At 40.3% G+C, this 14,714-nt stretch overlaps 1 protein-coding gene across 9 annotated transcripts in view; it reads right to left on the bottom strand.

Moving 5' to 3' along the window:
• The window catches only part of PAPPA2 (pappalysin 2), a 194,999-nt gene that overhangs the window by 116,773 nt on the left and 63,512 nt on the right, over window positions 1-14,714 (bottom strand). For 4 of the 9 annotated variants that reach the window (XM_075182183.1, XM_075182186.1, XM_075182185.1 and 1 more), the window contains one exon: window positions 1,322-1,381. The exons of the other annotated variants lie outside the window; for them this stretch is intronic. In XM_075182183.1, coding sequence (XP_075038284.1) covers window positions 1,322-1,381 — 60 coding nt within the window. The remainder of the gene's footprint in view (window positions 1-1,321; window positions 1,382-14,714) is intronic. 9 annotated transcript variants of the gene reach the window in all.

The following is a 14,714-nucleotide window of genomic DNA, read 5'->3' as shown; positions in this document are numbered from 1 at the left end:
AGTTTTAGCCCTTTTTTTACGTGTGTTGAGTCTGTGTCCAGGATTTACTTATGGGGTCACACCCCCTGTGTCTATATTATACAAGTTCACGCCTTCACAATTCCGCGTTTCGCCCTTTTCCTCATAGTAAGCTACAAGCTGTCGCAAGTGTAAATTACGTCCAAGAAGCAGGCGGATATGGTGCTTGCTGCACATGCGTGATAGTGGTTTTGTGGTCGATGCACATAAAACAGACTTTGCGTCTGACTCTAAATGAGGTCCTCTATGCGCTTCCCCGCTAACACAATACTAGGAATGTGATATCACAAAAAACTTCAAAAAAACAGGACCAAAGAGCTAGTGGCAGATCTCTAAGGTTATTGTGGAGACCGAAGAGACCATGTTTCAAAGTCCACAAGGCAGGTACGCACAGGAGTGTGCACAAGGGTGCCACAAATGTGGCAGCAGACCGGCATATAACAATCTCATCACAAAATCTCACAATACATTCAGGCACAGAACCAGGTGCACTGTTTTGTATACCCATAATTCAGGTCACATAACAGTGCCGGTCCATGTTTATGTCTGTAGAGCGAGCGATACTATGTCCAATTGTTTAAGCTGGACGGCATGTTGTAAAAAAACATATAAAAAATAAATGAATACAAAAAAGGACCCTTCCAGTATAACCATATAGAGGATGGGGGACAGGCATACTGGGGTCTCTGTTACTTCTGTACACATTTGTGGAAGCTGTGCGTGGGATGGGGGCTTCACTTTTTTAAATAATTGACTTTATTAAACAAAGGTCACAAACTGGGATTGTGCATTTCTATAGATTTTAAAAATAGGAAATGCAGATGTGTTAAGTGCTTCAAGAAGACATAATTCATTCATTCTACTTATGGCTTTAATGTGTAAAAATAGGCTATAAAGTCAGCTCGTGTAGTTTATACTGAACACAAGAAATGTTTAGTTATTACCATGCTTCCTACTTATGGACAAGTGAGAAAAAAAAGAGTATGGCACATGTGGAGACAGGGTAATTTCCCCACTTGACAGAGAGCTGGCAGAGCACTCTCTGCTTTCCATGATCTGTAACATTTCTTTTTTGGTTGTCAAAACACATTGAAATAAATATGAAGGAGTATTACAGTATTACATTGTGGTGTGAAAGAGGAAGTTTGGAACACGTTGGAACAATTCACAGGTAACTGTGAACAAATGGTGTTACCCATAGCAACCAATCAGGCATTTGTCTTCATTTTTTTAAACTGCACTAGGAAAGTGACAGATTCTGGTCTGGTTGCTATGGGCAACATCCCCTAATCTCCACGGTTACCTGTGACAGTTTCCATAAATGTTCCCCTTTGGCTCCACAGTCTGTGCACATTGAGACGACCTATAAGGGAACAACACATTTAAGTCCAAACACATTTGTAGTACCATTACATGCATTACTTTGCTCTAACTATTACATCACTGTACACAGTTTTTGCAACAAGATTGTGTCTTCTGTAAGTTTACAACTTTTGCCTAGGGCTTCTATGAGAGTTTCTTTTGCATAATGCCCCCAAGAAAAATAAGTACATACAAAAATGAAGCAACATCTATCAGATCCATGTTTAAGTAAAAAGCAGTTTTTATTTACATTGCTGCTTATATTTCTTAGAAAAAAAACAGCCAACATCCTACCTTCAGGAGTGCCAACATAACATATGCATATTGATCCAGTCACAGGTATGAGTTGCAAATGCATCTGGATTGCAAAAACAAAAATTTTCTTGTATAGAAAACAACTAGGGCAAACTAGAAGACAAGGCTGGATATCTTTGCAAAGTTATTTCATTTTGCAAAAGTTCTTGTTGGCATGGAAATCATTTTCAATATAGGGTTTTCGCTTATTTTAAGCAGAAAAATAAGCAAAAATAAACTAATGTATTTGAAAATACAAAAGCTCAACAGAGCCGATTATGTTTTGTGAAGCTGTGTACCTATATTTGCATGAATGCTCTCAATTTTAGGGACAGCGCAATCTGCACGTCAACATGACAGCAGATGTTTATTTTACAGGAAGATATATTTAATTAAGAATGAAGGGTGGAGAGGAAACAAAAATGTAACTAAAAAGCATGCACCTTTTTAAAGAAAAAAACATCTCTCTAATAAAGGTGAAAATTTACTATAGAAAAACATAAAATTGCCAACATGCCATTCTAGCCAAAATATTAACAAGCATACCAGCATCAGCTAGCTCCATTCTCTCAGCTAGATCTCAGCACCTGCAATCTCCACTGTCATCATATTCACCCTCATCAGTGTGTACATCATCCTCAAACAATACTAATTTATTCCCGCTGGAATCCACCATCACAGAAGTCTGTGTACTTTGATGTAATTGCCAGTAATGGCTTTCCTCATGGAATTTGTAGTTTATTTTACGGAAGAGCTGTCCTGATTTTTGGGCAATTCTTTTAGACCAGACCAAATGTCAAAATGTTGTACAGACTCATCTGCATCAAGACTGGGTGTCTTGGGAAAGCTTTTCCCAGTAGCAATTTCCAGAGAAACTGAAGGAGGAGACGTCATTGTGTCATGTACCACTTGAGCTGTCAGGTTGCTGACCAGGAGCTCATTGCATCTCTTGAGATCTGGGTCAATTGGAAAGAAAGAGAAGACATAGCTCTTAAACCCAGGATCAAGCACAGTTGCCAAAATGTAATGATCCGATTTCAAGATGTTGATAACTCTTGGATCCTGGTGAAGCGAATAAAGTACTTAATCTACAAGTCCAACATAATCAGAGGAATTGCTTTGTTTCATTTCCTCCTTCAATTTCTCTAGCTGCTTTTCAAAAAGTCTAAATAGGGAAATCACTTGACTTCAGCACCTTGCACAATACGGAAAGTATTCTCCACTGTGCTGGACTAAAGTACATTCCCCTTAAATTCTATTCTTCTTGCAGCTGCTGCATTCTCCTACATGCTGTTGCAGAATCCCGAAAATGACCCTAAATATTTCGGGACACAGACAGCATCTCCTGTCATTGTCATTTTTTAAAAAGTTCTGTACCACCAAGTTGATTGTGTGAGCAAAACAGGGAATGTGATAGAATTCCCCCCGCTGTAATGCTCTAACAATATTGGTGGAGTTATCAGAAATCACATATCCTCAGAAGAGTCCAAGCAGGATAAGCCATGTTGCAATGACATCCCTTACTTTTTCAAACAGGTTGTCAGCGGAATTACCTCTGACCTGCGCCTTGTCTCGTCTCTGATAACCACCTCTCACTCCCGCCTTTAGGACTTCTCCCGTGCTGCTCCCCCACTTATGGAATTCCCTACCACAATCAATCAGACTTTCCCACAGCCTTCAAATCTTTAGATGCTCTTTGAAAACCCATCTCTGTTTTAGTGACCCTATCCTCGATTACACTATTCACACTAATGCACCCTCACAACTATCAGCTATGCCCTCTTCCCTTTAGAATGTAAGCTCTCTAATGAGCAGGGTCCTCCATACCCTTTGTTTTCATTTCTCCATTCATTTTTTCTTTCTGTCTGTTCTTGTTTTACGTATGTCCTGTTTTATGTATGCCCTTGTCTTCTCTACTGTGCGGCGCTGTGGAACACTGTGGTGCCTTACAAATCTACGATAATAATAATAATAATAATAATAATAATAATTTGCCTCTTAGTGAAGCGAATGATACACAGAGTAGCCTGCCCCTGAAAAATTGTGACTTTTTGGGTACATGCTGCTGCTGTTGTCTCTGCTGGTGAAGGCGAATCACCAACCCAGTGGGCTGTCACAATCATATAATCTTTAGTTTGTCCAGTTCCGTTTGTCCACATATCTGTGGTTAAGTGTATAGTGGGTAGAAAGGCATTTTGTAGCCCAATAATTACATTACTACGAACCTTCTGGTAGAGGTGGGGAATAGCTTTTCTAGTAAAATAGTGTCGTGATGGAAGTTGGTAACGGGGACAGAAGACCTCAAGTAACTGTCTAAATCCAGCTGCATTAATAGTGGATATTGGACGCAGATCTAATACTAGAATAGCCGCCATAGTGTTTGTGTTCCGCTTTGCGACTGGGTGACAGCTTTCATACTTTCTTCCTCTTGCAAAGGATTGTTTAACAGTCAATTGTAAACTACTAGTAGTCTTCTTCTTGGTCTGCTTCTGGGTTGAAGATCCACCCCCAGCAGCAGGAGCAGCAGCAGTGGGCCTAACGCTCAAGGATTCTTCTAAGGAGTCCTGGATAGGGAAGGAGTCATCTCGCCTTAGAAACTTGGATACAGGACTAACTCTGATCACTTGTGAGGATACTGAGGATGAAGGTGTTGGGGATGTGGATTGCAGGTGCTGGGATCTAGCTGAGAGAAGGGATGTAGCTGATGCTGGACTGCTTGTTGTTATTTTTTAGCATAGGTTTCTGATTTTCACAAAAGCTTTCCAAGAACTCGCTTCAAATGGCGTAACATGGATGAGGTTCCTAGATGGTTAAGGTCCCTACCTCTACTGACTGTGGCTTTACAATGCTACAAATGGCTAGACAACTGTTGTCAGGATTTGTGTAAAAAGAATTCCACACATAAAGGTGGATTTTTTGGTCTTATGTCCAGGCATGACAATGACCTTCTTCTTATCACTGGCAAGAACTGCTTCCACTGGTGCATGCCCTGCCACAGTAGACTTCATTAACAGCACTGTTTGCTTAGGTGGCTTAAGCCCATTGTTTGCTTGTTTTGTGGGGCCCAAACAAACCAATCACTTCAGCCACAAAAGTCGCACTGCTTGTCACTGGAGTGCTTGCATTGTTAAACTGTACATGTCCTTTTCAATATTTTACATAAGGGTGGGAGGGCCCAAGGACAATTTCATTTTACACCACTTTTCTTTTCTGCCACTGCTGTGTGGCAATGTTTCCTAGATGTTCTATGAACTGCTGTGTGTTTCTGTCATTGCTCTGTCGCTTAGCATCCAGCCAGGTCGCTGCAGGCTTTGTTTGAAAGTGTATGAAAATAATATTGCGACCTGCAAGTTGGTATAAATTGACTGCAAATGACTTGAAATTAGTGCTATTGAGGTTAATAATTATGTAGAGAAAAAAAGCAAAATTATGTGATTTTACTCCCAAAAAATTGGGATTTTAGGAAAAAGTAGATCCAAAACCAAAACACGAAGTTAATCCAGATCCAAAACCAAAACCAGAACACCGGGGTCAGTGAACAACTTGATAGAGATACTTACCATTATGGCAGACAGCATTGGGAAATTATATTATATCCCTCGATGTAAATGTTAAGAGGGTACACAACAGACTGTATTATGACAAATCTGCCATTGGATTAATGTTTGAAAACATCTAGACGAGGGTTTAGAGATTTATAATGCTGTCTACCTACATCAATATAATATGACACTCTGAATCTGGTATAGGAGGAACTTACAGCATTGGAGTTTACAGAGCAATAGCTCTCCAGATTATATAGGAGATGTCAAGTGGTGCAGATAGCAGTTTTAATATTCCGTTTTTGTTTAAGCACCTACACCTGTTTTTATTATATTTCGCTAATTTTACATGTAATAATAAAAGTTAAGTTTTAATGCTCCTTCTGATAAAAAATCATATACTCAATGAGGAGTTGTTAGTGCACCTGTGTAATAACAAACATCTTTTCCTTTTTTTTTGCTATATTATTCAAGTTCAAGGTGGCACCCGCATATAAGTATTTAATGTCTAAACATTATAGCGTACACATAATAAAATATAAATTACAATAAAGGGGTTTTCAACTCTTAGCATTTGGTGCGACAGTTTCTCTCTCTCGTCTTTAGTTAATGAGTAAAGTCTCAGCTGCTAAGACGCTTGTAACTCAGGAGATAGCCTCCCTCAAGGGGCAGATTACGTCTCTACTTTCTCAACATAAACAAAGCCTCTTTATAAATCTCCTTGTCCAGATCAATATCCTTAAAGACCAGCTAAATACAATCCTCTCCCGTAGAGCAGCAAATACTCTGAAAAAATACAACAAACGATATACAATAAAGTAAAAAAGGCAGACTCAATACTTCCTAATAGGCTGAGCCAGAAAAAGGCTCTTCGACTGATATCTGAGAGTAAAAAAAAAATTCTACCAGAGATCCTGCTTCCTGCTCTAATTATAGACTAATATCATTATTAAACTTCAACCTTAAAATGTATGCAAAAATATTAGCAAATAGACTGAATTCTTTTCTCAACTCATTGATACACCCAGATCAGTTTGGGTTTAGTCCTGGCCGCCAGGCCTTGGAGAACACAAGACGAGCCATTGACCTAATCCACGCTATCCATGTGGTCAAAAAACTCTTCCCAGCAGAACAGAATTAAGTATTGGGCGATCATGAACTTTTTTCTTCTTGAAGGAGCACAAGTTCCAATAACTGCGTATATGGACCATAGTAATCTGGATTATATTCAGAATGCACAATGTCTAAAATCTAGACAAGCCAGATAGGCCTTATTCTTTGCTTGGTTTACTTTCATAGTCATGAACCGCCCAGGCTGACATCACATCAAGGTAGATGCTTCTCTCCTCACAATTTGAAGACCCAGAGGTCCTATCTTCACATTCAGGATTCCTCTTTTCCTAATCCACATGATTGCTACTCCTTGTCACACATTGTTTCATTCCCGAGTGGCTATGGCTACAAAATGAGCCCTTTGTTATTGCAAGTTCAAAAATTGATATCCAGATCTGATTTCCACAGTGATGCATATTTGTTGGCTTTTTATTTCCATTCCCAGTTTTCCTTAAGATTTTGAAAAGATTCAACACTATAGATAGACCTATACAAATTATCAACAAGATGATTGGATTCATCTGTTACCAACTGATGAATTTGCAGATATGAATGTCCTTGTTTTATAGAGTTCAACTGGTGGATTTCAGTAGTAGGAGGAAATTAAAAGTCTTTTAGTGAGCAAAATGTTTTCTCTGTATAGGAGAGTGGAGCTCAGTCTGTAGAAGCACAGCCAAAAATGGTTAAGAGCCAGAAGGGTAGTCATATAAAGCCAAAGCTCAAACAAAGGTAATAATCCAATAAAATCAGGAACACAGGTTCAGAAAAGCTAGCTCAATAAAGAGACTTACTCAATAAACTGCTAAGGAAGCTGCTTATGTAGAACTGAAACAAGTCTCAGGTGCTGGCAACTAATTACTAGAAGCAGGTCATTAGTCTATTCCCTGATGCAGATCTACACAGCTGAAAGGAAGCAATGTGCAGTGGTTGCTAACTGCTTATGTTTCTCCCTGTGCAGAGACTTCAATGCTGCAAACCAGAGTTTATGGTTCAAGCTGTCCAGCACCATATTCCTCCAAGGCATTGGCGATGTCACACGTCAGAGTCCAGTTGTTACTTTTCAAATCCACTTTCCAGCGGCTCCCTCTACTCTTCCATCCACTCCAAACACAGAACCTTGTGTCACAATACTACACTGTGCAGCAGAAGGCACATGACCCTTTAAGAGCATCTCTGAACCTGTGGTCATGTGTTCTGACCTGTGACCCACCCAGCTCAGCTATTTAAACCTGCTATGTGCACAGGCCTGGGCCAGAGTATTAGGTTCCATACCTTTACTCCAGCGTTCTAGTATTTCTTGTGGATAATTTCTGTGAATTCTGACCCAGACCGTTCCTGACCTCACTTCTGCCTGTCATTTGGTACTGCTTATGCTCCTGCCTGTTGCTGACCTGGCTTGTTCTGACACTCCTTCCGTTTGCTGACTTGGCATCCTGCAGTCTGCTATGTAAACCAGTCTCTTGCAGAGGGCCGCGACCAGTGAATCTACATGGAGCAAAGCCCAAACCTTCTTGCGGGGGTCCCTGGTCCCTGGGTTCATTAGACTCTGCACCTAATCCAGATTGGTGAAAGTGAATCCACGCTATCCAGCAGATTTGTGAGAGGCGATATCAGGTGACATAAGAATAACCCTGACTGCGCAATCTTGGCAAAATATTAGAACTTCAACCTGTGTCTCTTTGTGCACACAAGGCAGCTTGAATGGTGCATAAGACACCTGGTAAGAGCTTTGGGGAACCTTTAGACAAGAACTGAATTAGTGAGGGCCTTGACAGCCCTTAATTGTTCTACTCAGCATATGGATTTCATTCTCGTGCCTATTCTTCCACCATGTTGGTGTGCTCCCTTCATGTCATTTCCAATCTTCACTGGACACTGCATATTTAGCGTCCCTCAGAACATGATGTTGCTTACAAATGGCAGGCTGGTAAAGCTTGATCAAGCGGGGCAGTCAGTCTGACTTTCCACAAATTAAGCTGGCCAAATGTTTTTGGTGCCCTTTAAAAATTGTATGACAAACTTTCCCACTAACATTCCAACTTCAGCTTCCACCCTCGTTAGATAAAGTCCAACCTAACTTCTATGTATCTATCCTGCAGCCTGCTTTACCTCAATTTCCTCAATGGTCTGCACTCCTATAAAAATCTGAGGCCACTTAGAATATGTGGTGGATAAAATACTAGATTCCAGATACAACAATACGTCATTAAATGGAAAGAGAATAACGTTTATGGGAGCCAGCTTCTGGTGTCCGTGGTGCTTTACAATGTCAATGAATTTCCAAACCCGTAAAATCTGGGGCACCTGGGAGTGTCACCCTAATGACAGGAGTATTGTCAGGCCTCTAGCAATAGCTGTCACAAAACTGTCTCTGCCTGGGCCTCCCTGTGTGACATATGTAGTCAGGTTTTGGTAGTTCTTTTCCCTGGCATGCGTGTGGCAATCACAAAGTTCCATTAAGATTGTACAGGAGTTGCGGTGTTGGCTGAATGTACCCAGAGTCACCTGTGGCCAATTAGGACTTACACTGGAACTTCCGCCCACCAGGAAGTAGGCTTTGAAGCGCTATGTATAATGGCAACAGACTCACTGCCAGATTACTGTGTTCCTGCCAATATTCCAGGACATGTTCAAGCTCTTGTCCCTGCTACCCTATTACTGATTTTAGCTTGTACTGACTCTTTTCTCTTTATGCACTTTGGCTTGTCTCCTTATGTCCTGTTTTTGACCTTTGGCTCTGTACATCCTTCTGCTTGTTTCGCCTAAACCTTGGTAATCACCACTACTGTTGCTGCAGACCTTGGCTTCCAGCCCCTGGAATCTACGACCAAGGCCAGCAATCTTTTACTAAACCCTGACAAGATTGAGAAAAAAGAACAGAAGATTTAAATTTAAAACTGCACTGCAACTGAGCAAGAGGAAGAAAGTATATATATATATATATATATACTGGTGAACACTGGTCTTTATCAGTCTTTTATTCCATTAAACTCTCCTTGACAATGGTATATGTCTGTATTTTATTTTTTGCTGTTTTGGTACAACGGGCAGAGGACTCCCTGTTATAGTAGTGACCAGCCCAGACTGTCTTCTGCCACTATTTGAGAATTGGGAGAGGGGAAGGATCTGCCTGTTGTCAATTATTTATTCTAGACAGATGTGCATGGGACCTGTTTTATGTCTCATTAAAACCTTAGGACTAGATCTAATCTCTGCCACCCCTGAGCTGGTGCAGACTTCAAGTTCTTTTTCAGAGGCAAAATCTGTGAATGACAGGGAATGACCCTACAAATGTGTCTCCTCCACCCCTTTTTCCCATTACAATAATGTTGCTACTCATCATGAAATTTCATTTCTACAATGTTCCGCAAAATGAGACGCATCGCTGCGCCTGGGAAAAGAAGCCCAACATAGTGAGAATAGAGTACTATTTGGCACAGGGAACATATATTGGATAAACCTGCAGGCAGCCCCATATACTGAGTCATGCTTTTAGAGAGGCCAGGAAGATGCAGTTAGATAGATCAGGCAAGGAATACACCTAGGAGTAGTATACGTTGTCAAACCAGATGGCGCATTGTATGCTGGGAACACTATAGAAGAGGCAGCGAACCTCAACCGTTTCATCCATATTAATGATACTATAACTTACTGTGGGTGAGAACCAAGCTCTGATTTAATTGTGTTAATGAGCTCACTAAAACAATGAGTAGTGATAGGGAGACCTAATGGCAATGCTCTCTGAGAAAACATAATGAAATAAACTTCCGCGAAAAGAGAAGGGACTTCTGGGAAGTGCCATTTACAAATCAATGCACCAAACACTGGATTTTTAGAGCATGACATTGACGTCTGCTGACACAGAACATCCACCTACAGACTGATCCATGTAAATTATTATTATTATTATTATTATTATTATTATCTTTAATTTATAAATGAAATTGTCTATTCCCTTTCTATTTTTGGAGAGACTTACTTGGGCAACTTAAATGTTGTAAGCACTGCTAAGACACCCATCTACTGTAAATGGCATCAATAATGTTGAAAAAAAGAAGCTTGTTTATGTTTAGTTGAGATAACTGTATAACCGTGCATCTGAAGCACTTGTTGAAGACTCCAGTTTTAATTCTGTTTACAGTTTCTTGGACAAGTCCTTTTGTCTCTCTCTATTCCCCATGAACCGAAGTCAAAATGACGTTTGAGAATAATAATAGAGATGGGCCAACTGGAAATTAGGTGATTTTTTAAGGAGACTGTACCCTCCGCTCAACAGTTAGTGCAGAGGATTGAAAGAAGCAAAAACAAAATTATCACTAGGAAAGGGGTGTTAAATATAAAAGATTGTCAGCTCCCCTTAGATTGTAAGCACCTTTGAACAAGGCCCTCTAGCCTCATGTCCTCCTTCTCCTGTTTACCTTTGCCCCCCGCCTCCCTCCCTCTTTTCACCTTTTCGTCGCTCAACTCCTGCTGCTCTCTCTCCTCTTCCCACCTGTCTCTGCATCTCCACCTCTGCCCGATCCTACTAGTGGTACCCACACTTGTGGGCTCAGGCTCACCCTCCTTTCTGCACTCCCTTCCCACTCTATCTGTGCACTGGTCATCACTTTGACCTCTTTGCCTGTGCACCTGCTCTGCGCTGAGTATGTAATTTTGTGCTGTTTGCACCTTATTTGCACTTTTTGTACTTATTTCACTTGTAATGCCTGTATGCCGTGTACTGTTACCCTGTGCTGTTGTCCCTTGCTCTATGTACAGATCTGCAGACCCTTTGTGGTGCCTCATAAATAAACGATAATAATAATAATAAAAGAATATTACACTGGCAGACCTGATATTAACCAATACGCAATATACAAATATGAGAGTTTAATCGACCCCAGAAGTTAACAAACACTTGCTGCTTCCAAAGTAAGTACTGCCAACCTCAAATCAGAAACAGAAAGACAGATAAGAGCTGAGTGTAGTTCAAAAATATCATGTACTGATATAAAATAAATACATAGAAAGAAATACTAGAGATGTTCACTGACCCCCGTGTTTTGGTTTTGGTTTTGGATCTGGATTAACTTCGTGTTTTGGTTTAGGTTTTGGAAAAACCGCCCTCGCGTGTTTTGGTTCCCTATTTATTTTTTAAATCCCTATTCTTTTGCTAAAATCACATAATTTGGATCTTTTTTTGTTCCTACATTATTATTAACCATAATAACATTAATTAACACTGCTACCCCTGTTTCTGTGTGAGCAATGGCACTGAGCAATGTCACTGGAGACTGGAGAGTGACAAGAACACTGCTACCCCTGTTTCTGTGTGAGCAATGGCACTGAGCAATGTCACTGGAGACTGGAGAGTGACAAGAACACTGCTACCCCTGTTTCTGTGTGAGCAATGGCACTGAGCAATGTCACTGGAGACTGGAGAGTGACAAGAACACTGCTACCCCTGTTTCTGTGTGAGCAATGGCACTGAGCAATGTCACTGGAGACTGGAGAGTGACAAGAACACTGCTACCCCTGTTTCTGTGTGAGCAATGGTTCTGGATCTCCTGGGGAGGGAGGTACTTATGGAATCCAAACCTGCGAGATCCGACAATGCAACAATGACGTTTTGCCTTGATTCAGATCTGAGGATGCGCAAAAGTACCGAGCCTACTCGGATCCCTTAAGTTCGGAAGAGTTCGGTGTTCAGAAAACCGAGCCCGAGCATCTCTAATAAATACACTTATACAATTAATAGAATAAGGTTTTCATATGCAAAACAAATGTATATCAAAGCTTAAAAAAGCTAAACATATATATGAAAAACAGCAATGAGTCTTAAATAAACTGCATATGAACATTGCCATCACATAGATCAAAACCACAAGAACAGCCCATAGGCCAACTGCTCCTAAATTGGTGAAATACAAAGGGATCTGTGCACTGTAGCAATTCTTAAAATTGTATTGACTCCAAACGCAAGGGGTGTGAAATTGACATATATAAAAACTTTTCAGACAAGGCAAATTATATTAAAGTTTCCCGCACTGGAGACTGTGTCTTTGATTATAGAGCAGACACTATTGCTTTAATTGATGGTGTAGAATCCACAACAAGAAGGAACAGTCATTTGTATTCAAGTGTTCAGTGCTAACTAGCAGCATTGATTGCAGTTTAATTTAAGCGCTGCTTCCAAAGTGATCTATTTACTCTTAAATCGCTTATAGAAGCATTCAACTTTTTCATCTAGCTGGAAGATAGCCATAAAAAAAGTATCTGTGACTCTAGTAGTAATACCAGACCCATGCATTGCTTGACTCAGTCTCTGAAGCATGGAGAACAGAAAGCGCTACATTGAAACGCGTGCTTTTCATTACACTCCTTCAGCTGTGGTCACAGTACTGAGCTTCACGCCACTTGATCAGAACTCTGATCTCAGTATGTGATTAGCAGTGATATTCAACAAATTTATATAACAGACTGACGCGTTTCTCCATTATACATGATTTATTCAGAGACACTGAATCACCACAGTAAACAGATTCTTATGGATTTTATCGATCAAGGAGCATATATATATATTGCTATAGTAAAGTTGCCAAAAGGTCACATCCCTGTCATTAATATGCTCCTCCTATTAGCAAGACACACGTGACATTATGCATGACAGCAGTGAATCACACAGTAAGAAAGCCAATAAACCCAGGAGACTGTGTGCTACGTGAAAAAAACATCCAGTATTTAAATTATATGCAAAGAAATAAACTAATATGCACCCCTGGCATTGTAACATGGTTTTGTCCAGAAAAAAAACTTACAATTTTTTTTACTTAATTTCCTTAATGAATCTGGCCCCCGGGAGGTCCAGCCAAAATAAGGACAGTTGGGAGGTATGCTATATCGGAGGAGGTATGACCCACTATATTCATTAGGTTGCTGCCTGCAAATCTGTTATTATTATATTAAGTAATTAATATTACAATTCAACTAAAATGCCACTTAAACTGAAGACAGCACTGTTATATGTTTACGTTCCTGTGATAATTAGTATCTTAATGGGGATCATTGTTTGGGAGAAACAGGAACCGATAAAAGTAAATTAGGGTTCCAACTGATGGCACCTTGTAAGTAGGGTAATACAGGGAGTACAATTCCATCTAGTCAAACAGGGAATTGTATGTACATGGAGGAGTGCACCTATACTGCAGCAAAAAAAGTGTAACAACATTAAACAAGATGAAGAACTCTGGACTGGGCAGCTCCATCTTAAATGACTCCTTGGGGTAAATTTATCAACCTGCGGGTTTGAAAAAGTGGAGATGTTGCCTATAGCAACCAATCAGATTCCAGTTATCAATTATTTAGTACATTCTACAAAATTACAGCTAGAATCTGATTGGTTGCTATAGGCAACATCTCCCCTTTTAAACCAGCAGTTTAGTAAATATATCCCCTGTCTTTTCACAAGAGGGACAGTTTAGATATGATATTGTTCTTATATCTAACACTTGGCATTTTGGTCTTAAAAAAATAACTAGCAACACATATTACAGAGCAACTGAAATTATGTGTACTAGCTGTAAGGGAACAATAGTTGAACAGCATAGATGTTTACAACCACTTTGTGTGCTGAGCCAGTCTTCATGAGAACGCAGCCTTTTAATCTACTAGGAACTAGGGACATCATTGAGGCATGAACATTGATTCCGAGTCCATTGGAGTACGTCAGTATTGTCAATAGTTATCCTGGTGAATTGACAGGCTGCATTTTTATGATTATTGGTTCAGCACACAAATTGGCTGCCTTCACTGCATATTGACACACTTAATACTTGCTTACTGTCCTATAATGTCCAGGAGACTCCCGAATTTCAGGTGGTTCTTCCAGACCCCCAGGAGAGCAGGCCTTTCTCCCGGATTCCACCCAATTCCTAGTGAAGTGAACGGGATGGGGTCATAGGGCAATCGCAGCACTTACCCATAAAAGTAGGGCTACAATGACGTGATTCGCCCCTCTCCTCCTTGCACTTGTTATTTGGCTTCACCTCCACAAAGATGGCAAGCGTGACCCACTTTCATTACAACAGAGCCAACTAACAAGCTGGAACAATTTATTCACACCAGGGAGTAAATAAAACAATTAATCCCCCTAATAATACACTACAATGTGACCAGTAATGACACATAACAGCTATGTTCAATACAACATGTATCAAATAATGAGCTACCTTGATTGCTGGCTGCAAGAAAATGGTTAGCCCTGCAGATATCAGAGCGTTTACTAATATCACTGGACCAGCGCTCTGCACATCAAAAAGATTGCTGGAAGGAAAACGTTACATGTGTTCTAAAATTCATTAAAATCACAATTATCCTGAGATCTAAAACAAACAAATAATTGTAGCA

The sequence above is a fragment of the Mixophyes fleayi genome, chromosome 8, assembly GCF_038048845.1.
Source record: "Mixophyes fleayi isolate aMixFle1 chromosome 8, aMixFle1.hap1, whole genome shotgun sequence".
Lineage (NCBI taxonomy): Eukaryota > Metazoa > Chordata > Amphibia > Anura > Limnodynastidae > Mixophyes > Mixophyes fleayi.
Note: the sequence above shows the minus strand (reverse complement) of the source record. Positions and strands in the feature narration are given on the sequence as shown.